This window comes from Rutilus rutilus (genome assembly GCF_951802725.1).
Source record: "Rutilus rutilus genome assembly, chromosome: 2".
NCBI classification, from domain to species: domain Eukaryota; kingdom Metazoa; phylum Chordata; class Actinopteri; order Cypriniformes; family Leuciscidae; genus Rutilus; species Rutilus rutilus.
In genome coordinates, this window is record NC_140210.1 from 1579692 (window position 1) to 1606803 (window position 27112).

A 27112-nucleotide genomic window follows, 5' to 3' on the forward strand; every position below is an offset into this window, starting at 1 on the left:
ACTGACTAAAACCTCCTTCTGTCTGAGTATATATGACTAGTTATATATAAAACAACAGAAGTCTCTGCAACGTTTCCATTTAGATCGATAAGTAAATGTGTGTGTGTGTGTGTGTGTGTGTGTGTGTGTGTGTTCAGGATTTGCAGTTCTGTGGGATAATCTGTGTCTGCTTGAATCAGCACTTACTTGCACAGAAATTCTCCAAAAACAACTTTTCGATCATTTGCGTTTAGCAATGAAAGCCATTCGTCACCGAGCCGACAATATTTATAATATTCAGGAACTGTTTCCTTAAACTTTCACTTTGAAAACACAGAATGTCTGTCGACTTTCTTTTAATGGGCCAATCGGTGTCAATCATCTCCAAATGACCGAATGTCACTTAATTATTATGCGTGACTGATGTAATATTTCATGTTTTGTAATGGCTATAATTCGCCAATCTAATTTATTTTAAGTGATTTTTTTTTTTTTTTTGAACTTTTTGACTCCCTTGATTTTAAACAAAATGTTCAAATAGACAGAGATATTTCTGCCACTTCTGCTGTAATGACAATGAAATATGTTAAAATAATTGAATAATAATAATTATACTAAAACTGTATGCAATTTTATTACAATTAAAATAATTCAATTGCAATTTCAGAAGATTCAAAAACTGAAAAAACCCACGCCATCGTTACTGTTCGCATCACTGTGATCAAGAGCTGACATTCAGATATGATAATGAGCGTTTGCTTTCTGACCAATCACAGCAGAGCAGCTGTCAGAGAGGCGGAGCTTAGAGAGACTGTGATCAAGAGCTGAGATTCAGATATGATAATGAGCGTTTGCTTTCTGACCAATCACAGCAGAGCAGCTCTCAGAGAGGCGGAGCTTAGAGAGACTGTGGTCAAGAGCTGAGATTCAGATATGATAATGAGCGTTTGCTTTCTGACCAATCAGAGCAGAGCAGCTCTCAGAGAGGCGGGGCTTAGAGAGACTGTGGTCAAGAGCTGAGATTCAGATATGATAATGAGCGTTTGCTTTCTGACCAATCAGAGCAGAGCAGCTCTCAGAGAGGCGGGGCTTAGAGAGACTGAATCCTCGATGGAAGCGTTTCAGACACTGAGAGAAAAGAGCTGACGCTGCAGTGCAGATTATGAGGGAAATAAAGTGATTTTTGATCTTTGCATGTGAAATAAATACCATTTTAATGAACTGTGTGTGCAAATAATATAAAAAAGTTTGTAAAACTAGCTTGCTCACGTATTATAAAACCTTTATTCGTCTGCAGTGAAGTTCATTGTATTTCGACGAGTTGGTTCAGTCTCGTATCAGACGGTTCTCATACGCGTCTCTATTCATCACAGCACAGCCTGATCACAGATAGGACGTTGTTTTCTTGCCAACATGTTGGGTCCGCTAATAAGATTAGCGAGCACAAAACGTTAGCATGTCTATCTCTCTCCGTCCGTCTCGCCCTCCCTCACGCGTCTTTGTCCTTTATTTAACACAATGCGCTCATTGAGAAGCGTTTCTCAGCCTTTACTGAAACCCTCTCGCATTGTGTTTGTCCTCACAGGGACCGTTTCAGAACGTTCTGGCCAAAGATAGTCTGTTCTGATGTATCGTGACTCAGGAAGAGTGTATTTCCTCCGTCATGTTTACTTGGTAAAGTCCTGAGAGCTGATAAAGGTGTTTAACGTCTTCAAGGTTCAGCGTGTTCAGACTGACGTTCTGTCATCATATCAGGACAGTCCTGGTGTTTTGGCTTCATCCTAATCCACTTTCTGTCCTTCTCCGGTGATGGGAACCACATTCGTTCCTTGTCAGAAGAAACATACTGATGTTCGCCATATCTCTTATCTAGTGAAATACAGTCAAACCAAAAGTTATTTAGACACATTTCCCACATTATCACAGTTTATTCGCTATGGTTTTGTTTTGCTTGTCAGACTAAATAAAACTAAAGTTTGGTGTGTGTAAAGCTGCTGAACTGGAGTTTCTGACTTTAAAGATTACATAACGGATCTCGAAACCGAGCAGTGCATGAAAAACACTGGTTTTGCCGGCTTTTATTTTCTTGTCTTAAGGCAGTAAATGGAGTCAGATAGTTTGATCTGGTTTTGTTCTGTTGGTTTGACCCGTGGTTTTGTTCTGTCGTAGGTTCCCTCAGACTCTGGGACCGGACTGCTGGCCGAGCCGCAGATCGCCATGTTCTGTGGGAAACTCAACTTGCACATCAACGTTCAGACCGGAAAATGGGAACCCGATCCGTCCGGAACCAAGAGCTGCGTTGGAACAAAAGAGGGAATCCTGCAATACTGCCAGGAGGTAAAGATCAACAGACGGATAGAGAGATGGAGAGAGATATAGATAGATAGATAGATAGATAGAGAGAGAGAGAGAGAGAGACGGATAGAGATATAGAGACAGACAGACAGACGGATAGAGAGAGAGAGAGACAGACGGATAGAGATAAAGATAGAGAGAGAGAGAGAGACAGACAGACAGACGGATAGATATGGATAGATATAGATATAAATAGATATAGATAGAGAGATAGATAGAGAGATAGATAGAGAGAGAGATAGAGAGAGAGATAGATAGATAAATATAGATAGATATAGATAGAGAGATAGATATAGATAGAGATATAGATAGATATAGATAGAGATATAGATAGATATAGATAGAGAGATAGATATAGATAGATATAGACAGAGAGATAGATATAGATAGAGAGATAGATATAGATAGATATAGACAGAGAGATAGATATAGATAGAAATAGATGGATAGATATAGATAGATAGATAAGGGTTTGGGAGGAAATGAAACAGAGGAGAGACAGAAAGACAATAAGAAAAGCAGGTAACTGAAAACAATCATCAGTCTATTATATGAAAGATAAGATTCAATAACGGGTCCGGCTTCATCATCTGAAGCTGCGTCACATAAACATGAGCTTTTCTATGATGAAATCCACTTGTGTCGACCTCGCTGAATAAAAGGATTTTCTCTTTGACAAAAATAATGATGTTACTGACCCCAGACTTAAATGTGTCACGGTTTCCACAAAAAAAAAAAAGTACAACAGTTTTCAACACTGATAATAACCATAAATGTGTCTTGATCATCAAATCATCATATTAGAGTGATTTGTGAAGGATCATGTGACACTGAAGACTGGAGTAATGATGCTGAACATTCAGCTTTGATCACAGGAATAAATTACATTTTACTGTATATTCACATAGAAAACAGCTGATTTACATTGGAATATTTCAGTTTTTACTTTTTTGTAAAAAGTGTATAGGGTCACTAGAGACCATAGGAGTGTAATGCATCATTAAGTGTGTGTGTGTGTGTGTGTCATGTTCAGGTGTATCCGGAGCTTCAGATCACGAATGTGGTGGAGGCCAATCAGCCGGTCAGTATCTGGGACTGGTGTAAGAAGGGCCGTAAGCAGTGCCGCAGTCACATGCACATCGTGGTGCCCTACCGATGCCTGGGTGAGTGTGTGTGTGTGTGTGTGTGTGAGTGAGAGAGTCGGTGAGTGAGTGAGTTTGTGAGTTCGTCCACGCTATATCGGGTCTAACCTGGACAGTGAAATGACGGCTATTGCTTGCTGGGAGTTTGAGTTTTCCAACACACTCCTCTCTGTGCTCAACCTGTGTGTTTCTCTCTCTCTGTCAGTGGGCGAGTTCGTGAGCGACGCTCTGCTGGTTCCTGATAAGTGCAAGTTCCTGCACCAGGAGCGCATGGACATGTGTGAGAGTCACTTACACTGGCACACCGTCGCCAAAGAGGTCAGAACACACACACACACACACACAACACACACACACACACACCTGCACCAGGAGCACATGGACATGTGTGAGAGTCACTTACACTGGCACACCGTCGCCAAAGAGGTCAGAACACACACACACACACACACAACACACACACACACACACCTGCACCAGGAGCGCATGGACATGTGTGAGAGTCACTTACACTGGCACACCGTCGCCAAAGAGGTCAGAACACACACACACACACACACAACACACACACACACACACCTGCACCAGGAGCACATGGACATGTGTGAGAGTCACTTACACTGGCACACCGTCGCCAAAGAGGTCAGAACACACACACACACACACACACACACACCTGCACCAGGAGCGCATGGATATGTGTGAGAGTCACTTACACTGGCACACTGTCGCCAAAGAGGTCAGAGCGCACACACACACACACACACACACACACACACACACACCCACACACACCTGCACCAGGAGCGCATGGACATGTGTGAGAGTCACTTACACTGGCACACCGTCGCCAAAGAGGTCAGAACACACACACACACACACACACACACACACACCTGCACCAGGAGCGCATGGATATGTGTGAGAGTCACTTACACTGGCACACTGTCGCCAAAGAGGTCAGAGCGCACACACACACACACACACACACACACACCCACCCACCCACCCACCTGCACCAGGAGCGCATGTATATGTGTGAGAGTCACTTACACTGGCACACCGTCGCCAAAGAGGTCAGAACACACACACACACACACACACACACACACACACACACAGACACACACACACACACACACACACACACACACACACACACACACACACCTGCCCCAGGAGTGCATGGACATGTGTGAGAGTCACTTACACTGGCACACCATTGCCAAAGAGGTCAGAGAACACACACACACACCCATATAATATAATATATACACGCACGCACGCGCACGCACGCACGCACACACACACACACACACAAACACCCCTGCACCAAAGTCACTTACACTGGCACACCGTTGCGTCAGAGCGCACACACACACACACACACACACACACACACACACACACACACACACACACTCACACACACACACACCTGCACCAGGAGCACATGGACATGTGTGAGAGTCACTTACACTGGCACACCGTTGCGTCAGAGCACACACACACACACAACATTATTTTGTTTATATATATATATATATATATATATATATAAATTGTTAATATATTAACATATATCTATTTATGTTAATTTTATATAGTTATTATAATTATTATATTTATTAGTATAATTATTATTATAATAATAATTATTATTATAATAATAATTATTATTATATAACAATATGTATATTATATAACTTACAATTAAAATTACGTATGATCTATTACATTATTAATGTTAACAACACTAGTTAATGCATTAACCAAGATTATTGAACAGTAAATGGTAGTTAAAGGGGTGATGAACTGAGAAATCAAAATTTTCCTTGAGCTTTTGACATATAAGAGATCATCATACTATAATAATATCCTGTAAGTTTCAGAACTGAAAACTACCTTGTTAGTCCAATAAAAGCTTTTATAGACATCAGGCTCAGCAAACGACTCGTTTTTCAAAGTGGGGAACTATGACGTCAAAGAGGATAAAACACCGCCTCCACAGAAGAAGATCAACGCCTACTTCAACACGGCCTGTTTAGCCCCGCCCACCGATTCGCCCTAACATGCTAAATAACATAGGACATGATAATTGCTACCGGATCGAGCTACTTCCAAGCAATAAACATGCTGTTTACTAAATATTGTGCAGTGCCTGTTTGTGGAAGAAGACAGTCTGCATAAGCTTCCTTTGGATTCCAGCATGGTTAAACTTTATTAAATCAGTCAATCACAATTTCCCGACACGGATCTGCCAGCAACATGTAAGTAACCATGTGTACTCTAATGCCTGATCTGCGATCAGTGGTTTCTGTGTAATTATTCAAGTTCAGATTCTCTTAAAATCGTTCAATACTGTTTATGCATCAGTGACTAAATGATCAACTTCACATAATTTCTCGTAGTATTATGAAAATAATCTTTTTTAAACTGTTATTAAATTATACACAGAAAGCGATCAAAGAACGATCCCTTTCCAATCGCCCAAGCTGTCAATCAAAGCACAGCGCGAGCCGCGAGAGCTTATCTGGACACTTACCAAACTCGTGATGAAATAATGACACTGTTACACTACACAACGAAGCTCTTACTGTGTATTCACATCGTGTTTGCATTGTGATTTTGAGTAAGCATTTGTGAGAGTGCAAAAATTGCGTTGCAATGATAAGATCTTTATTCACGCGATCAACAGACTGTCTGTCATCTGCTCAGTCAAAGCTCATCATGCTGCAACCTTTCATGTGATGGAATAGATTTAAATATAATGCTTTAAACGATACTTTTCACGATTTGTTAATCTCGATAGCAGTAATAGTAAAAACGTAGTAACAGTTTTCGAGAGAGTTCATGTAATACTAGCTATTTCATATGCAAGCATGTCAGCCAATCACAGCAGTGGGCGTTTGCACTGCAGTCTCACAGCAGACACGCCCCTTAAAACAGAGTGTTCAAATCTGAGGCAGAAATCAGGCTTGGAAAAATGGCTTTTATTTATAAATTATGACAATTTTTTATGTAAAAATCATACTAACATTATAAGGGCACCCCAGGAAACATTATAAAATAATAAAACAATCCAGTTCATGACCCCTTTAATAAAATGTTTACAGCGATGCATGTTGAGATGAACTGAGATGAATAAATGCTGTGGAAGTGTTTGTTGATGTTAAGCTGGTAAAGTTGTCGTCAGTGTCTCGAGTGTGAGTCCGTCTCTCCGCAGTCGTGTGGCGACCGCAGCATGAATCTCCATGATTATGGGATGCTGTTGCCGTGCGGGATCGACCGTTTCCGGGGCGTTGAGTTCGTCTGTTGCCCGGTGGAGAAGGAGTCTGACAGCGCAGTGATGAAGGAGGAGGAGGAGGATGATGATTCTGACGTGTGGTGGGGAGGAGCCGAGGCCGACTACAGCGAGAACAGGTGCAGCTCACTCCTCCATCACATTTAATGGTCCGACCCTAGATGAGACTTGGACCCTCCCAAAAGGGGGGGGGTACTGAAAAAAATGTAATAATATATATATATATATATATATATATATATATATATATATATATATATATATATATATATATATATATAAAATATATATAATATAATATATAAAATATAATGTTAGCCTATCCAAAATTGTATGTATTTAAATATATAAATACATATATATTTATGTATATTATGTATGGCTGTATAACCATCACATACCAACAATTCAGGAAATAATCTAATGAAGTACGATTTCAATTTCAATACGAGCAGAGCGCACGTCAGAAACAGAGGACAGGGTGTGTGTGTGTGTGTGTGTGGGTTCATCTGAGTCTCATTGGTCTGTCACTGCTCGTCAATGTCAGAATATTTGAGATGACCAATCAAATCAAAGTAGGCGGGCTTTATGTTCACAGAAGCTGCTGAGCAGAGCGACTCGACGCTTCAGTTTACGCTCAAGATTTATCATTTTGTGCAGTTTCATTCTTAATGTCTTTACAAGAGGGAATCTGCACACTAATATTCAGGGTGTTTCGCATATAGATTAGTGGTTCTCGTGTGTGTAAGCCTATATAAAATGGAGAGTGACGTCACCAGTCGAAATAGCTCTTTTTGAAATTGAGATTTATGCATCATCTGAGAGCTGAATAAATAAGTTTCCCATTGATGTGTGGTTTGTTAGGATAGGACAATATTTGGCTGAGAAACAATTATTAAAAAAATCTGGAATCTGAGGGTGTAAAAAAATCAAAACTTTGAGAAAATCTCCTTTAAAGTTGTTCATTTATGTTCGATTGTGCTGCATTCACTCACAGAAATACATGTTTTATATATTTACGGTAGGAAATGTACAAAATATCCTCATGGAACATGATCTTAATATCCTAATGATTTTTGGCATAAAAGAAAAATGGATAATTTTGACCCATACAATGTATTGTTGGCTATTGCCACAGATATACCCGTGCGACTCTAGACTGGTGACGGGATCCAGGGTCACATGTATATTGAGAATATATAATATAGTCTAACCAAAATGTATTCAACACTTCTCACAGTATTACAGTTTATTCACTATAGTTTAGAAAATGGTACTAAAATATGATCAGCTGATATCTGACTGGTTTTGTCCGTCCTTCTGTTAGACTGTCTCACACATGAATGATGTTGAATATCTGTCAGCTGTTAAATTTAACTACACAATTAGATAATACCAGTTTAGCTCAACCAATCACCAAGCAATGCTTCATTGTGTTCAGTCTGTGTGTAAAAGGTCGCATTAGCATTGACGGTGTTTTCCTGCAGCATGACTCGAGACGCAGACGCTGAACCCGCTGTGGTGGAGGATGACGAGGATCCAGACGAGGAAGACGAGGCTGTGGACAACGACGAGGACGGAGACGGAGACGAAGACGAGAAGGATGACGAAGATGATGAGGTCATCGACGAGCGCCGTGACAACGGCCAGAGCACCAGCGTTGCCATGACGACCACCACGACCACCACGACCGAGTCTGTGGAGGAGGTGGTGCGAGGTGAGCGAGAGCGTCCAATCACGAGCTGTTCTCACTAGTGGTCGAACGGTATATATCGATTTATTTTTATTTTTATTTATTTTGATGGCCGATGCACAGATGCGACTCATGAATGCAGACCTGAGATCCACTCAGATTATTGAACAAATGAAAGTACTTAAAAATTAAAGTGCAAAAAAGTTTAAAAACGGGATGAATTACGAAAAAAACGTGAGAGCTATCAGTTAACAGGCTAAAAAATATTAAAAACACATGCATAACAATTGCTAAAATTAAATTACATTTTACATAATATTTACTAAATTAGTAATTAAGTGGAAAATGAATTAAGTTGAAAATATGAATCTGTCAAACAAACAGATTTATATTTTACATTGCAACTTGATTTTTAAATCCGATTATATTATTTTTCACAAATAAATTAATATTTAAGTACACAAATAGTAAAGTAAAAAGCAAGTAAACAATTTAACCATGATAATCATATTTTTACAAATTAAGACAAGGTTGGATTTGCCACTCAGGCGCTGCCATTCACAATGTTTTCAAAATAAAAGTCCCACATAAAAATATTCAGATATATAAATATTGTTTATTTTTATGAATTATTCATAATTTGTTTATTATTGTATTTGACTTTAGACCATTTTAAAGTAACAAACACCATAATGTGATTATTCTTTCCAAGTAAGAAAGGATATTAAATGAAAAGATGAAGGATAGGACTTAACATTTCACAAGGCTTTCAAAATAAAAGTCAAATAAGTCGCATAATTTCTTAGACGGAACTGTTAAACCAAGACAGTAAATTAATGAAGACACTCGGACTCTCAGGCGCTGCCATTCACAACGATTTCAAAATAAAAGTCACATAAGTCAAACAGATGCAGAAAAAAATGGCAAATATTGATATATATTAGTCGACCACTAGTTCTCATGTCATCAGACGCTGCTCTTCATGCGTGTCTGCGTGTGTGTGTGTCCCGTCAGAGGTGTGTTTTGCGAGCGCAGAGACGGGCCCCTGCAGGGCCATGTTGCCGCGCTGGTATTTTGTGCGCGAGGAGGGCCGGTGCGCGCCCTTCATCTACGGTGGCTGCGGAGGGAACCGCAATAACTTTGAGTCGGAGGAATACTGTCAGTCTGTCTGCAGCAGTGTGTGTAAGTCACCGACAGAACCGACACGCGTGCCACTAACACTCATTCACTCACACTCGTGCCCATCAAACCTCTGGCTTTCTTCAGAGAAACACAACAGGAGACGTTCAGCAAGATGCTGTTAATCATAATGGAAGCAGACAGCGATCAGGAGCCGTCAAAAAGCTCCATACAAGTATCATGAACGGGTTTTCAAAGTGGGGTCTGGGGGAAAACAATGTAAAAAAATAAATTATCAAAATAAATAAAAATACAAATATAATAAAAATTGATTAAAATAGTTATAAAGGCTAAATAAAAAATTCATTAAATAAAAAAATTTAGTATAATAAAACTTAATAAATAATAAACCGTACAATACTATAGTGAGTAGAATAAATTAACTAAATATTTTCCAAATAATATTTCACACATATTTCTAATATATATTTTTTCACAATATAAATTGGTTCTGTAAACATAAATGTATTGCTGCCTTTTTAAATGTTAGTATGGATCCCGGGGGTCTGGGGAAAAACAATGTAATTAATTAATTTAAAAAATAGATTAAAATACACATGTAATAAAAATGTATTTAATTATAAAGGCTAAAAAAATAATAATAAAATAATAACATTTAGATTAAAATAAACAAATAAATAATAAACAGTACAATACTATAGTGAGTTGAAAAAAATAAACTAAATATTTTCCAAATAGTATTTCACACATATTAAAAATAAAAAAAGTGTGTTAGTTTACTCTTAAAGTTAATATTTTTTAAATGCACTAAATTGCATTTTATCATTTGAAATATATAGATTAAATTAAATCAGATTAATAAATGCTCCGTCTAGAAGAATTGCCTGTTGTAAATTCAGTACATTCAGTTCAAGTATTCTACTACATTTACTTCTTTATCACAAGGGTTATGATGCATTTATGGTAATTTTTGTGTCAGTTTTGGAGTTTGATGGTCACTGATCAGCGTAAACATCTTCTTTTGTGTTTCACTGAGGAAAGTAAGTCGTACGGGTTTGGAAGGACATGACGATGAGTGAATGAATTATTCCTTCAGTTTGAGACTCTTGCTGATCTGCACTGACTGTCAGTTTCTCATGGGTGTGTGTGTGTGTGTGTGTGTGTGTGTGTGTGTGTGTGTGTGTGTGTGTGTGTGTGTGTGTGTGTGTGTGTGTGCGTTGGCTGCTGATTAACTCGGATCTTCTCTCTGAAATTCTCTCCTGTAATTCTTCAACTAATCTTGTGGTATTTTTGTGAGGCTGAAGTGTGTGTGTGTGTGTGTTTTACATTTGCATGCATTAAATCGTCAATGTCTTCACTACAAACCTTGAGCTTCCTCGCTTCTCTCTTCATGACTTTATCTGTCAAGTGCTGTTTAGACTTTAGTAAGTGTCGTTCAATCAGGTCCTTTGATATGGTAAGTAATGCATAATCAAGAGAGAAAATTGTGCTTGTCAAGCCATTTCATGTTGGATCTTATTGCTGGTTTGAGATATGAATAATTTGCATCAGCTCTATTTTATAGAGTATAAATAACCAGACATCATACAGAGATTATCTGTAACTTAAACACAATCATTTGGCACAAATCATCCAGAATGTTCTGCTCAAGGTTGCAGTTTCTTGTGTGTTATATTGCCTCGCTTGTGTAGCTTCTCTACAGATTAAACAGGAATAAAATGGTCAAACTCTCTTCTAACCGTTTTAACCCTGGATTACTTCACCACGTCGTATTTACTGTAATTTCAAGATGGCAACACGTGATGTCAAAATCGAAAATTCCCAGCTTACTAGTTGTTAGGGATGCACCGATAATGAAATTTTGGCCGATACCGATAACCGATATATTGGCCGATAAATCTAAATCCAAATTTTTATGTAATTTTTAAAAGCCTGATTATAAAAACAAAAGTTTCACCATTAAAAGCCATGTCCAAAACACAAATCTAATGTTCTCATTATAATTTTATGAAGCCGATATGACAGACGTGTTGAACTTCACTGTATTTTCCTTTTCTGAAGTGATTCAAATCATATTTCAAGCAATTCAACACCATCATGTTGAACATCTGAAGCGTCTCAGCTGAAGGAAATAATACATTATTTATCGGCTGTAATATATCGGACAAAGTTTCTTATCAAACCGATAACATTAAAAATGAACATACATTTGAAGTGGATCAACAAAGTTCATCAGAGCCGTCCTAAGACAAGAACAGGTGTTGTTTAAAGTTCATGTATAACTTTGATGAAAGGTTTCGATCCACTTCAAATGTTGACTACTGTATATCGGCCGATACCGATATGATGGCCGATATATCGTGCATCTCTACAAGTGGTAATTACGAGCTCTATGAGGACGCGAGATCTCACCGTTCTTTACTCTTGATGTTAATATTTTTTAAATGCACTAAATTGCAAATGTGTAATTAGGAATTAGATGATCACAACCCTGGTTTAAGCTGCGTTCACCCCTCGTTGTAATTACCATCATTTCAAGATGACAATTTATTTAAAAAAACAATAAAGTTGTAGTTCTGAACTTACTTCACGTATGAGGACGTGAGATCTTCCGTTACCAGCCTCCTCTGATGTGTTGTGTCTCTGTGGGATCCGCAGTGCCGACTCCCTCCTCCAGTCCTCCCGACGCCGTGGACCGATACCTGGAGACGCCGGCCGACGAGAACGAGCACGCTCACTTCCTGAAGGCCAAGGAGAGTCTGGAGGCCAAACACCGCGAGCGCATGTCTCAGGTTCGACACGCAGACAAACTCATGCTTTCGTTCAGCGAGAACGCAATAAAATGACCAAAAGTGACATTTATGATTTTACAAAAGATTCTATTTGCTGTTTGAACTTTCTATATCATCAAAAGTGACCGTAAAGAGATTTAAATTGTCACAAAAGATTCTATTTCAAATAAATGCTGTTCTTTTGAACTTTCTATTCATCAAAGAATCCTGAAAAAATAAAATAAAATCACGGTTTCCACAAAAATATGAAACTGTTTTCAACATTGATAATCATAAATGTTTCTCAAGCATCAAATTATCATATTAGAATGATTCCTGAAGGATCATGTGACACTGAAGACTGGATGATGCTGAAAATTCAGCTTTGATCACAGGAATAAATTACACTTTACTATATATTCACATATATATATATACATCTGCTTTAAATTACAATAATATTTCCCTATTTTTACTGTATTTTTGATCAAATAAACCCAGACTTTGTGACTTTTGTGAATGAGTTTTTGAAGCTGTTTCTATATTAATATGAGTTTTGATGTGACATGATTGAGGATAACGTGCTGATTGTCATGTGCTCTTGTTCTGTAGGTGATGAGGGAATGGGAAGAGGCCGAGAGACAGGCGAAGAGTTTACCGCGCAACGACAAGAAGGCCGTGATCCAGGTCAGTTCAGTCCTTTACCAGGAATTCATCATGGGAATTTCCCAGGAGGCCCTTCCTCGTAGAAGTAACTCCATTCATTTTCTCCATAGGGGAATTGATTTTTAACAATAACTTATTAACCTTTAAAGACCGTTAAAGTTTGTTAATCTATGGTATTTGCTTCTGTTGAAGCCATCAGCCCACATTATTTTAGCTTGACTTCGAATTTGGGTTATTTTGAATTTACAGTAAGTTGAAAGAATGTGAGGAATGTGCTTAAATTACTATTTATTTATTGATCAAATCTAGTCATTTAAAGGTAAATAAAATAAAAAATAACAAAAAATCTCCCAGAAAATTGCATAAAAAATAAAATAAATCAAAAAATCAAAATGAAATAAAATAAGCTTTCAGGACAAAAATAAATAAATTAAAAAAAGTATAATTTTAGGGCCAACGAGGGAAGGATGAGTTAATAGAGACTTTTTTCAAAATCCCTATGGAGGAAATGAATGGAAAAAGCACTTCCGGAACCAACGCTGCTGAAAAGAGGGGCGATCGCTGTTGCACTCTATTGTTTGATTTCCCATGAGTCTTTGCCTGATTGCTGGTGTTCCCGCAGCGCTTCCAGGAGAAGGTGGAGGCGCTGGAGCAGGAGGCGGCCGGTGAGCGCCAGCAACTGGTGGAGACACACATGGCTCGAGTGGAGGCGCTTCTGAACGACCGGCGCCGGCTGGCTCTCGAGAGTTACCTGTCCTCCCTGCAGAGCGACCCGCCCCGGGTACACGCTCACACACACACCTCACATGATGCACTGATACACACGTTCTTCACATGATGCACTGATACACACGTGTGCTCTAACACACACTCCTCACATGATGCACTGATACACACGTGTGCTCTAACACACACTCCTCACATGATGCACTGATACACACGTGTGCTCTAACACACACCTCACATGATGCATTGATACACACGTGTGCTCTAACACACACCTCACATGATGCACTGATACACACGTGTGCTCCAACACACACCTCACATGATGCACTGATACACACGTGTGCTCTAACACACACTCCTCACATGATGCACTGATACACACGTGTGCTCTAACACACACTCCTCACATGATGCACTGATACACACGTGTGCTCTAACACACACCTCACATGATGCATTGATACACACGTGTGCTCTAACACACACCTCACATGATGCACTGATACACACGTGTGCTCCAACACACACCTCACATGATGCACTGATACACACGTGTGCTCTAACACACACCTCACATGATGCACTGATACACACGTGTGCTCCAACACACACCTCACATGATGCACTGATACACACGTGTGCTCTAACACACACCTCACATAATGCGCTGATACACACGTGTGCTCTAACACACACACCTCACATAATGCGCTGATACACACGTGTGCTCTAACACACACACCTCACATGATGCACTGATACACACGTGTGCTCTAACACACTCCTCACATGATGCACTGATACACACGTGTGCTCTAACACACACCTCACATGATGCACTGATACACACGTGTGCTCCAACACACACCTCACATGATGCACTGATACACACGTGTGCTCTAACACACACCTCACATAATGCGCTGATACACACGTTCTTCACATGATGCACTGATACACACGTGTGCTCTAACACACACTCCTCACATGATGCACTGATACACACGTGTGCTCTAACACACACCTCACATGATGCATTGATACACACGTGTGCTCTAACACACACTCCTCACATGATGCATTGATACACACGTGTGCTCTAACACACACCTCACATGATGCACTGATACACACGTGTGCTCCAACACACACCTCACATGATGCATTGATACACACGTGTGCTCCAACACACACCTCACATGATGCACTGATACACACGTGTGCTCCAACACACACCTCACATGATGCACTGATACAAACGTGTGCTCTAACACACGCCTCACATGATGTACTGATACACACGTGTGCTCTAACACACGCCTCACATGATGCACTGATACACACGTGTGCTCTAACACACGCCTCACATGATGTACTGATACACACGTGTGCTCTAACACACACACCTCACATGACGCTCAGATACACACGTTCTTCACATGATGCACAGATACACACGTGTGCTCTAACACACACTCCTCACATGATGCACAGATACACACGTGTGCTTTTACACACATTCTTCACATGATGCACAGATACACACGTGTGCTTTTACACACATTCTTCACATGATGCACAGATACACATACCAGCGCTTTCTGTAGAAACTCGTTCACACGCATCACACACAAGAGTTCAAAAGTTTGGAATGAATATTTTTCTCTTCTGCTCACATAGGCTGCATTTGTTTGATTAAAAAGTGTGAGATATTATTACCAGTTAATGTAGCCGTTTTCTATAGAAGCTTGTTTCCGCCACAGAATTAAACATTTTAAAAGATAATTGCGACTTTTTATCTCATAATGGCGAGTTTACATCTCGCAGGTTTAACAGTCAGAATTGCATGATATAAACTTCTAAACTTCTGTCTTATTTGTAGCTTGCATTAGATACGACACATGACTGGCAGATCAATTAAATGAAATTGAATGTGGAGGATTTTAACTTGATTGACAGGGCAGTTTAAACGGAGACACAGTAGTTTGTTCCAAAAGCTTGCCTACTCGAAGTATCTTCTTTAAACGAGTGCATGCTTTAGGGTGTAGTGTACATAGGAGAATTGTGACGCAGCATCATATGAGTTCTGAATGTGAGTGTTTGCTGTTGTGTCTCCTGCAGCCTCGGCATGTGTTCAGTCTGCTGAAGAAGTACGTGCGCGCCGAGCAGAAAGACCGACAACACACACTCAAACACTTCGAACACGTGCGCATGGTCGACCCGAAGAAAGCCGCGCAGATCCGGCCGCAGGTACGAGTGCATCACTGATGATAACCTGCAGAAATAGCACATTATTGACTGATTATTGACTCGTGCTTTTACAGTATGTTTTATGTAAATCATTTTTTACAAAAAATCCCCATAATAATGTTGAACTATTGCTTTTACTATTTTACTATTACTATTATTAAGGTTTAATTATTTTATTTATTTAAATTTTAGCTAATTTTGTTACTTCCCCCCAGAAAACAGGACATAATATCTTATGTAATTTTACTCATCTAGTAAATGCATCTTAATTTACTAATTTTTTGATATTTGGACTGGAAACAAGACAAAAGTACTAAGTAAGAAAAGCATTTTCTGCAGTGCATCTAGTTTACTGCTGATTGTGAAGATGAGCAAACCGTGAGTTAGCTGGATCTTTGAAGATCCTTCAGGATTGAAGCGGATTAAAAGCTCAGTGACCCACTGACCTTTGACCTCAGGTGCTGACCCATCTGCGCGTGATCGAGGAGCGAATGAACCAGTCTCTCGGGCTCCTGTACAAGGTGCCGGGAGTCGCTGAGGATATCCAGGACCAAGTCGGTGAGTTTGAGACGAGACCGTGTGATGTTGTTCAGGAAAGAGATGATGTGACCCTGGACCACAAAACCAGTCACATAGGGCAGTTTTTTGAAATTGAGATTTATACATCAGCAATAAATAAGGTTTCCATTGATGTGTGGTTTGTTAGGATAGGACAATATTTGGCTGAGATACAACTATTGAAAATCTGGAATCTGAGGGTGCAAAAAAATCGAAACATTGAGAAAATCTCCTTTAAAGTTGTTCATTTATGTTCGCGATTGTGCTGCATTCACTCACAGAAATACATGTTTTATATATTTACGGTAGGAAATTCACTAAATATCTTCATGGAACATGATCTTTACTTAATATCCTAATGATTTTTGGCATAAAAGAAAAATGGATAATTTTGACCCATACGATGTATAGTTGGCTATTGCCACAGATAAACCCGTGCGACTCGAGACTGGTGACGGGATCCGGGGTCACACATAATGATGGACTATATTTGACTGTAATGATGGAGTCAGATGTGGTGTTGGGTCTGATCTCACGTGTTGCTCGTCCACTGGTGTGTATTTGTGTCTCGTGCGTCACCGCTCCATCTGTTCGTTTGCTCTCTGGCTTCTGAAGGCTTCGTTCCCGCGTTCGGCAGCAGCTCGTCTGTCATCAAGTGTGTCTGTAATTAAAGCTCTGATAAGCCTGTCGTTTCCTCTGTAATCCTGTCGTATCGTCATCAATCATCATCATCATCATCATTATCATCATCATCTCTCTCTCTCTCACTCTCTCTCTCTCTCACCTCATTGTTTATTATTGTCAAAACATGCCTTTAAGTTAACTTTAAAAAAAAGTTAGTTTTTTTTAAATGTGAACATATTTTATGTTTAAAATATTTAATTATGTAAACCATAACAAATCATTTTGGAATAGCTTTAAAAGTTGTATGTGCTATTATTTGTAAATTATATCAAATATACATGTGACCCTGGATCACGTCACCAGTCTCGAGTCGCACGGGTATATCTGTGGCAATAGCCAACTATACATTGTATGGGTCAAAATTATAGATTTTTCTTTTATGCCAAAAATCATTAGGATATTAAGATCATGTTCCATGAAGATATTTAGTGAATTTCCTACCGTAAATATATAAAATATTTATTTTTGTGAGTGAATGCAGCACAATCGTGAACATAAATGAACAACTTTAAAGGAGATTTTCTCAATGTTTCGATTTTTTTGCACCCTCAGATTCCAGATTTTCAATAGTTGTATCTCAGCCAAATATTGTCCTATATAACAAACATCAATGGAAAGCTTTTTTAGTGATGATGTATAAATCTGAATTTCAAAAAATTTACCCATGTGACTGGTTTTGTGGTCCAGGGTCACAAATATGAAAATATGTATATTGAATGTCCCCATTTAGATAGCTAAGTAAACGTGTGTGTGTGTGTGTGTGTGTCTCAGAGCTGTTGCAGCGCGAGCAGCAGGAGATGTCGGCTCAGTTGGCTAACCTGCAGAGTGACGTCCGGGTGAGTTACGGCAACGACGCGCTGATGCCGGACAGCACCGTGAGCCTGGACCTGCTGCCGGCCGAAGACTCGCAGGGCTTCGGCTTCATACACCCCGAGAGCTTCAACCAGCCCAACACACAGAACGAGGGTACGAGCTGGACGTATCCCAGCAGCCCCGGCTGACATCCGACACCCGCTGTCACAGGAACACCGAGATCTGATGCTTCCAATCAGCAATTCATTACCAGTCTGCTCTCTAGGGCTGGCAGAATGGCTGAAAAGCTCACTTCAGATTTCTATCTTAATCATTAGCAAAGTTTGAATTGTAAAGGCAATGCTTAACGGGATAGATCAGCCAAACATGAAAATTAGCCCATGAGTGATTTACGCGCCCTCAGGTCATCCTAGGTGTATATGACATTCTTCTATCAGACGAATACAAAAATGTCCTGACTCTTCCAAGCTTTATAATGGCAGTGAATGGCTGTTTCTGTTTTGGAGTCCATAAAAGTGCATCATATACATCATAAAAGTGCATCTGTCCATCATAAAAGTGCATCATATACATCATAAAAGTGCATCTATCCATCATAAAAGTGCACCTATCCATGATAAATATGATATGATGCACTTTTATGATGGATAGATGCACTTTTATGATGGACAGATGCACTTTTATGATGTATATGATGCACTTTTATGATGGACAGATGCACTTTTATGATGGATAGATGCACTTTTATGATGGATAGATGCACTTTTATCATGGATAGATGCACTTTTATGAGGATAGATGCACTTTTATCATGGATAGATGCACTTTTATGATGGATAGATGCACTTTTATGATGGATAGATGCACTTTTATCATGAATAGATGCACTTTTATCATGGATAGATGCACTTTTATCATGGATAGATGCACTTTTATCATGGATAGATGGACCTTTATAATGGATAGATGCACTTTTATGATAGACAGATGCACTTTTATCATGGATAGATGCACTTTTATGATGGATAGATGCACTTTTATCATGGATAGATGCACTTTTATGATGGATAGATGCACTTTTATGATGGATAGATGCACTTTTATCATGGATAGATGCACTTTTATGATGGATAGATGCACTTTTATGATGGATAGATGCACTTTTATCAGGGATAGATGCACTTTTATGGACTTCAAAACAAAAACGCCTATTCACTGCCATTATAAAGCTTGGAAGAGCCAGGACAATTCTGATTGTATTCGTCTGAAAGAAGAAAGTCATATTCACCATATTCATGACTTCAGGCTGAGTAAATCATGGGCTAATTTTCATTTTTGGGTGAACTATCCCTTTAATGTTTACTGTATTGTCTCCTATGCCCACAAGAGGGCGCAAGCGAGCGCAATAGCCAAATATACACCAAATCAAGCATCACATCTTTTATTGAAATGAAATGACCTTCACTTTTTAAAGTGCATTCACTTTTGAAGCAATTGTTCTTAAATAAAATATAATTTCTGTAATGTGCATACAAGGAAAATTAGGTAGCGCATAAAACTGTGTTCGTGCATCAGAAACACAGTTATTTATTAACAATGAGCCATATTAATCCTTATGTTCATGCTAGTTGTGTGTGTGAATGGCGCTCAGCTTTATTAGTCAGATGAATCCTCAAAAGCCCCTTTTCCTCCTGTGTTGATGTGTATATGAAGTGCATGAGTGAGTGATGCTCCTGTTTCTCCGCAGTTGAGCCAGTCGATGCCCGACCCGTCGCAGACCGAGGCTTCCCGACACGACCAGGTACGTGTGATCATCGAATATTTTTCATATTTTTAACATATGCTCATAATTGTGTTTTATAATGTAAAACCTCACATCTGTTCCATATGGCTGTGAATTCAGTGACGTTTACTGCACATTTTGTTACCTTATAAAACACAAACATGAGCACAAACACTGATAGCAGAATATTAATCTGAATATGGCAATATTTCCATTAGTATTGAGTCATGTAAATGCCACAGTCTGATTCAGTTCAGTGTAAGACAATATTCTGGTTCCACAAATTCTGATTCCCATCTGTGAAATAATAAGCCTGTTTTAGGGCCATTTAAAATCCAGTGAATTTTTTCCAAAATTCATGTTTTCCCCGTTAAATTTAATGGTTCAATTAAATTTTAGTATCAAAAAGCATGTCTAATTAATTGAAATCGTGAAACTTATACAATTTAACAACAATTAATTAAAATATTTATAATTTATTACTGTGTAATTTATGATATTATGTATTATATCATACCCTTGTTTGATTTATTTTGTTCTGAACATGTTGTAGCGCTTTGAGTTTGAGAAAGGCGCAATTACAAATACAATTTATTACTATTATTAAAAGTTCATTATTATTTTTTCTCAATTTTTTCTCAATTTTTTTCAGTTTTCAGTTTTTTGGATTAAATATTAATTCAAAAAACATGTCTAATTAATTTAATTCATAAAAACTACAATTTATTAATTTAAAAAATATATATATATATATTTTCATTTCTATGAAATGATTTTTTTCCCCCAGAAATCCTGTTGTGTATTTAAATTTTTCTGGCAATCAAATGAAGACATACAACATAAATTTATCTTTTAATCATATTAAATTAAACAGCTTTTTGGTCAAACAAATAATTCAAATAATGAACCATTATGCAGCATGATGAAAATGTGACTAAGTTTAGTCGACTAAAACTTGTCAAGGTTGAATAAATAGTACATTTGACACAAAACTTAGACTAAAACTAAATAAATAAAAATAGCTGACAAAATGAACACGTGTCAGAATAAAAACATTCGTAAAGGCCCATACCGAGACCGATAACTATATTAGCGTCCACACCAGCGCACGATATCGTTCTGTTTATTATAATTATGCAGTTTATGGCGTCTGTCGCTTTAAATGCTGGAGCTCTTAAAGCAAGATTCTGATTGGCTGTTCCAAATCAAATTGAAGACAAACTTTCGAATTATTATTATTATTTTCAAATCAAATGTGAAATTAATACTAATTCCGTTGGTTCACCTCAAATTGAACGCATAACTCAAATTATCGAATTGCCGATGTTTTCATCGTTCATCAGCTGGAGAAAATCCCAACGATTTCGTTGCTCTGTCATTATCGCTATAGTTGTGCTATAGACTCTTTGTAAGTCCTTGGTGTTAATGCAACACACCACTCGCTCCAGTGCATTATTTGCGATGTTTAATATGCGTCTCTGGTTGTCGTTCAGTGTCTGGACTGAAGCCGGATGATATTCCTGAGCTGCGGATGGAAGCCGAAGAGCGACACAGCGAAGTTTACCACCAGAAACTGGTACGTACACACTCATATTCTAGCTAACGACCTGCACGCTCACATCACAGTGTTCTAGCTAACGACCTGCACGCTCACATCACAGTGTTCTAGCTAACGAACAGTAGGGTTTCCTTATGTTGGATGTGTTGCACGATTCAGTCGCCATGGCAACGCAACCCGCAGAAACCCTGGGGGTTACGTTGCCATGGCGACTGAATTGATTCATTTAGACCATTTTAAGGCCTTCATTTGTGGAAGTTTTTAAGACCTTTTTAAAAACTCTTAATTTGCACTTCCACAAATTGAGGCCTTAAAATGGTCTTAAATCGGAGCGGAACGTCTTAAATTCATAAAGTCGTGGCATGAAATGTTGCATGCATGCTTTCCAATACAAATATCTAAAGTTTAAATCAAGATACATTTACTTGAGATGGAAATGTAAAATGAAGTGAACAAATATCTGTCAAAACTTCTAAATTAAGCTGATTTTTCTGAGCATTTGTAGATATTTGTTCTTGCATTAGTCATTTCAGAGAAAACAAAACTTCATATTTCATGTCATTTTACATTATTTCCATATTGTTGAGGTTTTGAGCAAAACGATTCAAGCTTCTTTTCTTCTTTTTTTTCCTTTTTTTTTTTTTTTTGAAAAATGAATGAAAAAGTACCAGATATCTGTCGGAAGATGTATTTTCAAACTCTGAAGTGTTTCTCCATAAACATTTACATTTAGAGAACATATTGATACTCTATTGTATTGAGTTCCCTTCAGTTTATATCTTACATTTCTGCTACTTGGTCTTAAATTCAAAACCTTCATAAAATCTTTAGAAACCCTGTTGTCCTCCTGTTGAGAGGACAGTGCCTGTAATCTGGTCTTCTCTCTTGTTTCCGGTGCTCAGGTTTTCTTTGCCGAGGACGTGAGCTCCAATAAGGGAGCTATTATTGGCCTGATGGTCGGAGGCGTTGTCATAGCAACCATCATCGTCATCACCCTGGTGATGCTGAGGAAGAAACAGTACACGTCCATCCACCACGGGATCATTGAGGTCAGTGCCAATTAGATGGGTAAGCCCCGCCCCCTTAGTTACGGTTGCTAACTTGGACAAACAAACAGAGTTGTTAACCGTCTCACAATGAAAGCTGTCAGTGTGAAAACCTTGTCAAGTCTCCTTCATTTATACAGCGCTTTAACAATATATATAGTTTCACAGCAGCTTTACAGTGATAACAGGAGATCACAGTAACAGAGATTGTTACGGCTTCACAGCAGATCTCCATCTCCATTGACTCTGGATTGTGTGAAGCTGCATCCTCGTCATTTCTGACTTATAACAGAAAACAAAACAATGTCTAAAAGCTGCTATGTGACGAGATGTACAGCAAACAAGCTAAAAATACGTTTTTTTAAGCTGTCGACCCCCAAAAAACGAGCGTTTAAGGAGACAGAAGTGGATACAGGCTGGAACAAATGAGTAAATTGTGGGATTCTGACACTCACTATGCACCAGAAATACACTACGAGTGCAGTGAACATTTTGTCAATTTCCAAATGTCAGTTATATATATTATATTTCTCTAAGCTAAGCTAAGCTAAGCTACCCTGTTTCAGGTTTTCTTTGCTGAGGACGTGAGCTCCAATAAGGGTCGGAGGCGTTGTCATAGCAACCATCATCGTCATCATAGCAACCATCAATTACGTTCCCCTCCAGTAGTTCTCAGAGTAATATGAGACGTTACGCTCTGTCTCAATTGACCGTTCGCAAAGACCCGCCCCCTTTAGTTACTGTTGCTATGTCCGACAAGCCACGCCTCTCTCACGCCACACCATGTTCTCACGCAGTGAAACACACATCGCGGAGCAGAGAGGACACTGACGACACACTGAGACAGGACAGACCAGGGTACTTTTGATGTCAAACAAAGTCTCAACTTTCACATTTGGTCATTTTTTAAAAGAAATATAAACAATAAATACCGTTTTGTGGCTCTTTAATGTGTCTGACAGATCGCCTCAGTTAAAGCGGCTCGTGAACCGATCATCTCTTCCCTCTAGTTCATTTATAGCATCAAATAAACGTGAATGAACATCAGAAGGTATGTTGTTTTAACCACGGAAAGACGTCAGTACACGTTAATCTACTAACTCTCCTGACTGCTTTGTCGGACAAAAATGGCGGATTATGATTGGTCAGATCGCCTGTCAATCAAACTCCCTGCGAAGGGTCAATTGCCTGTATCCACTTTGTCTCGTTTTTTTGGGGTCGACAGCTTATAAAAACTTATTTCTGGGTTTTTTAGCTTGTTTGCTGTACACCTTGTCACATGCAAGGTGTGAGTCAGTGTGAACTTGTGAATCAGCGTCGTCTGCACATCGTTTTACCATGTTTGTAGCATGAACGCCATCAAAACGATGAAAGCATCGGATCTTCCAATGTTTCTCTATGCCGCTCAAACCTAAAGATGTCCGAGTTCCCCATGCAACTGATACTCAACTGCCATTGGCTCATCTGCGTTTGGGGGGCGGGGCTTACCGATAGGTCAACTGTAGATGTGAGCAGGTGTGTAATGCGAATGGATTTGATTGACAGGTGGACGCTGCCGTGACCCCGGAGGAACGTCACCTGTCTAAGATGCAGCAGAACGGCTATGAAAACCCCACATACAAGTTCTTCGAGCAGATCCACAACTGATGGCGTAACTTACCCCCACCCGACTCCTCCCCGAACCCTCCTCATCTCCAGACGCTGCAGAGGACACCTGACGCAAACATCTCATCTGCTATTGGCCAGTTCCCGTGACTGGCAGTAGGAGACCACCTCCCATTGGCTAGACAGACAGTCACATGATCAGATTAATGCGGTTGGGGTCAGTTTCAGGTGGTTGAAGATTCCGTTTCAAATTGAATGCACAATTCAAAGCGCAAATCCAACTGAAAGCATAATTCAAATTCATTCCAAATCAAATCGGGACGCATAATTAGAATTCAATTCAAATTGAACACATTATTTAAATTCAAAACGCAAATAAAATTGAACACACAATTCAAATTTAATTCAAATCACAAATCAAATTGAATACATAATTCAGATTCAACTGGAATTCAGATCACACATCATAATTCAAATTCATTCCAAATCAGATTGAACGCATCATTCAAATTAAATTCAAATCACAAATCAAATTAAATACAATTCAAATCAAATCACAAATCAAATTCAATGCATAATTCAAATTCAGTTGGAATTCAGATCACAAATCATAATTCAAATTCAGTTCCAGTTTAAATTACAAATCAAATTAAAGGCAAACTTTAGAATTAATTTCAGATCAAATTTGAAATGAATAATTCTAATTTGGTTCACTTCAAATTGAACATTTCAAATCAAATTGAACACATATTTCAAATTCAGTTCAAGTTCAAATCAAATTGAATCTAAAAATCAATCTGAATGCACCATTAAAGTTGTTCATATTCAAACCACAAACCAGATTGAAGGCATAGTTCAAATTTGAATTCACTCCAGATTTTTCAACCATGACCTCCCATTGGCCGAATGAACACGAACACGATCAGATTAGCGCTGTCAGATTTTTAACATTTTTCAATGGAATGCACAGTGTCGTGTCGTGTCGTGTCCACTGCAGCGTCTGCTCTCTCTCACACTACTAAACGAGTGAAACACTGGGATATCTGAGGGATGAACGTCCGAGACTTCATCCCGTCTCTCCCTCCTCTTCATCTCTTCATCACACACTGACTGCAGCTGCGCTGCGTTTGGTGATCACGGAAAAATCTAGCGGTAAAATTGATGTCCTTCTGAATGAGATCTTGAAATTGTTTGATTTGTTTCTGGTTTGTTTTTCAAGAAAAAAAGAATAATTTAAAAAAAAGAAATTGCCAAAAAAAAGTGTTTTTTTTTTTGTTTTTTTTTCAATCTTAAAGTAATGCAAAAAAAAAAAACCTAGTTGTACCTATGTAGTGCATGATAGAAAAAATGATGAAGAAAATCTTCTGCTATTTGGATCTTGGTCTTTTCTCATGTATAGACATTTTAGCAGAATTTAAACAGTAACTTGTGAAAAATGTGATTTGAGTTGCACACAAAACTCTATTGGCTTCTGCTTTGATACTTAAACCATTCTTTTATTTGAATATTTTTTTATCAGGCTGAGATCCAGCGGTGGCTGTTGATGTACATTTACTGTCTTTAATGTTTTCGTCCTATGCATATCAGAGATTTATTTACTCCTTCTTTATAAACAGCTATTTAATTTAGATTTTCCATTGGACTCGTGGTTGTGTGTGTTTTTTAAGCGGGTGTTTGGGGGCGGGTGGGTTTTCGGGGGCGTTTTCTGTATGTTTGTATCCAGTCGGTTTTGTGTTCTCAGATCACAGATGTAGAAAACTCTCTCTCTCTCTCTCTCTCTCTCTCTCTCTCTCTCTCTCTCTCTCTCTCTCTCTCTCTCTCACTGAGAGAGAAACACCTTCATCTCACTGCAAAATCAAAAGAAAATGGTTTTGCATTGCAACATTTTATTTCATTTGACCCCAAATTGTAATTACTGTAATGCAGCAAAATAATTAAATATTATTTAAAGGGGCTATATGTACGAATTTGCATGTATTTATCGCCTTTTTATTGCTAATGTGTGAACAGTTTGTAACGAAACTTAAAAAACAAGATACCCTAGGTTGTCTGTAGCCTTTAGACTGATGTTTATGTGAAGGACACGGGACGTTTTTCCCGGGAAAATCAAAGGATGTGACGGTTACGTTCCCGTGAGCCTCTCTTCCGTTTAATAGCACATGCAATAAAAGCTTATGTTTAGGATAATGCCGAAAGAGTCATTCTGTACATATAGCCTCTTTAAATGGTATTTATGGTAATATTTGTACAGAACTGAATTGATTTAATGCTAATTTATGTCCTGCATTACAATGAGAATTTGTGCTTAATTGACATGAAAATAATGTGTAAATGCAAAAAAAAAAAAAAAAAATATGAATAGGCATCGTGCAAAATGTTATTGCATATATTGTTCTTTTGATTTTGGGGCGAAATATGATTTGTTGGAGATTCTCGTCTGTCACTCTCACCTCTCGTTGTAGAAAGCGTCACGTGACCGAATGTGTGGCTGGTAATTGTCAGATTACCAGTATAAACCGATGGTTATGATTATGTGGCATCCAGCATTTACAGTTGATCCATAATCAAAACGCGTCTGATGAATGTCATAATCAATCGTTTACAGAGTCGTCTGAGCGATGACGTCACGCGTCGTTCGCACTGCTGTTCTCAGATCAGTGATGCATCATGGGTAATTATCAGTGTGGGTTGCTGTGGTTCGGAGATGGTGGTGATGAGGTTCTCTCTGTGATGTTTTTCTGTGTATCATTTGCTTTGACTGGAGAACAACTGCGCTTTCTACACTGTATTCCATAAATAAAGTTTTGAATGTACATACAGACTCTCTTTGTCGTGGCTCGTTTGTAATAATAGATCAAACTGTACGGACAGGATTGCAATATGAGTTTCAATGACATTTATAATGTCAGTGTGCAGTAGTTTAAATAGATGTGGAAAAATAAATAAATGGACAGTAGCATGTGGAATTAGATTTGTGTGTGTGTGTGTGTGTGTGTATATATATATATATATATATATATATATGCATATCAAAGG

The 27112-nt window shown here is 38.7% G+C and overlaps 1 protein-coding gene across 3 annotated transcripts in view; it reads left to right on the forward strand.

The window, feature by feature from the left end:
• The window catches only part of appa (amyloid beta (A4) precursor protein a), a 35430-nt gene extending 9526 nt beyond the window's left edge, over nt 1-25904 (forward strand). The window contains exons 2-17 of one of the 3 annotated variants that reach the window (XM_084399518.1): nt 2149-2316; nt 3368-3497; nt 3682-3794; nt 6703-6899; nt 8268-8497; nt 9488-9655; nt 12272-12405; nt 12997-13071; nt 13673-13831; nt 15901-16029; nt 16488-16587; nt 18043-18237; nt 19832-19885; nt 21361-21443; nt 22328-22474; nt 24017-25904. In XM_084399518.1, coding sequence (XP_084255644.1) covers nt 2149-2316; nt 3368-3497; nt 3682-3794; nt 6703-6899; nt 8268-8497; nt 9488-9655; nt 12272-12405; nt 12997-13071; nt 13673-13831; nt 15901-16029; nt 16488-16587; nt 18043-18237; nt 19832-19885; nt 21361-21443; nt 22328-22474; nt 24017-24118 — 2184 coding nt within the window. In that variant the 3' untranslated portion in view covers nt 24119-25904. Of the gene's footprint in view, nt 1-2148; nt 2317-3367; nt 3498-3681; nt 3795-4470; nt 4553-6702; nt 6900-8267; nt 8498-9487; nt 9656-12271; nt 12406-12996; nt 13072-13672; nt 13832-15900; nt 16030-16487; nt 16588-18042; nt 18238-19831; nt 19886-21360; nt 21444-22327; nt 22475-24016 lie in introns of those variants that run through there. The other 2 variants (XM_084399519.1, XM_084399520.1) reach the window with 2 other exon arrangements.
• The last annotated feature ends 1208 nt before the right edge of the window (nt 25905-27112 follow it).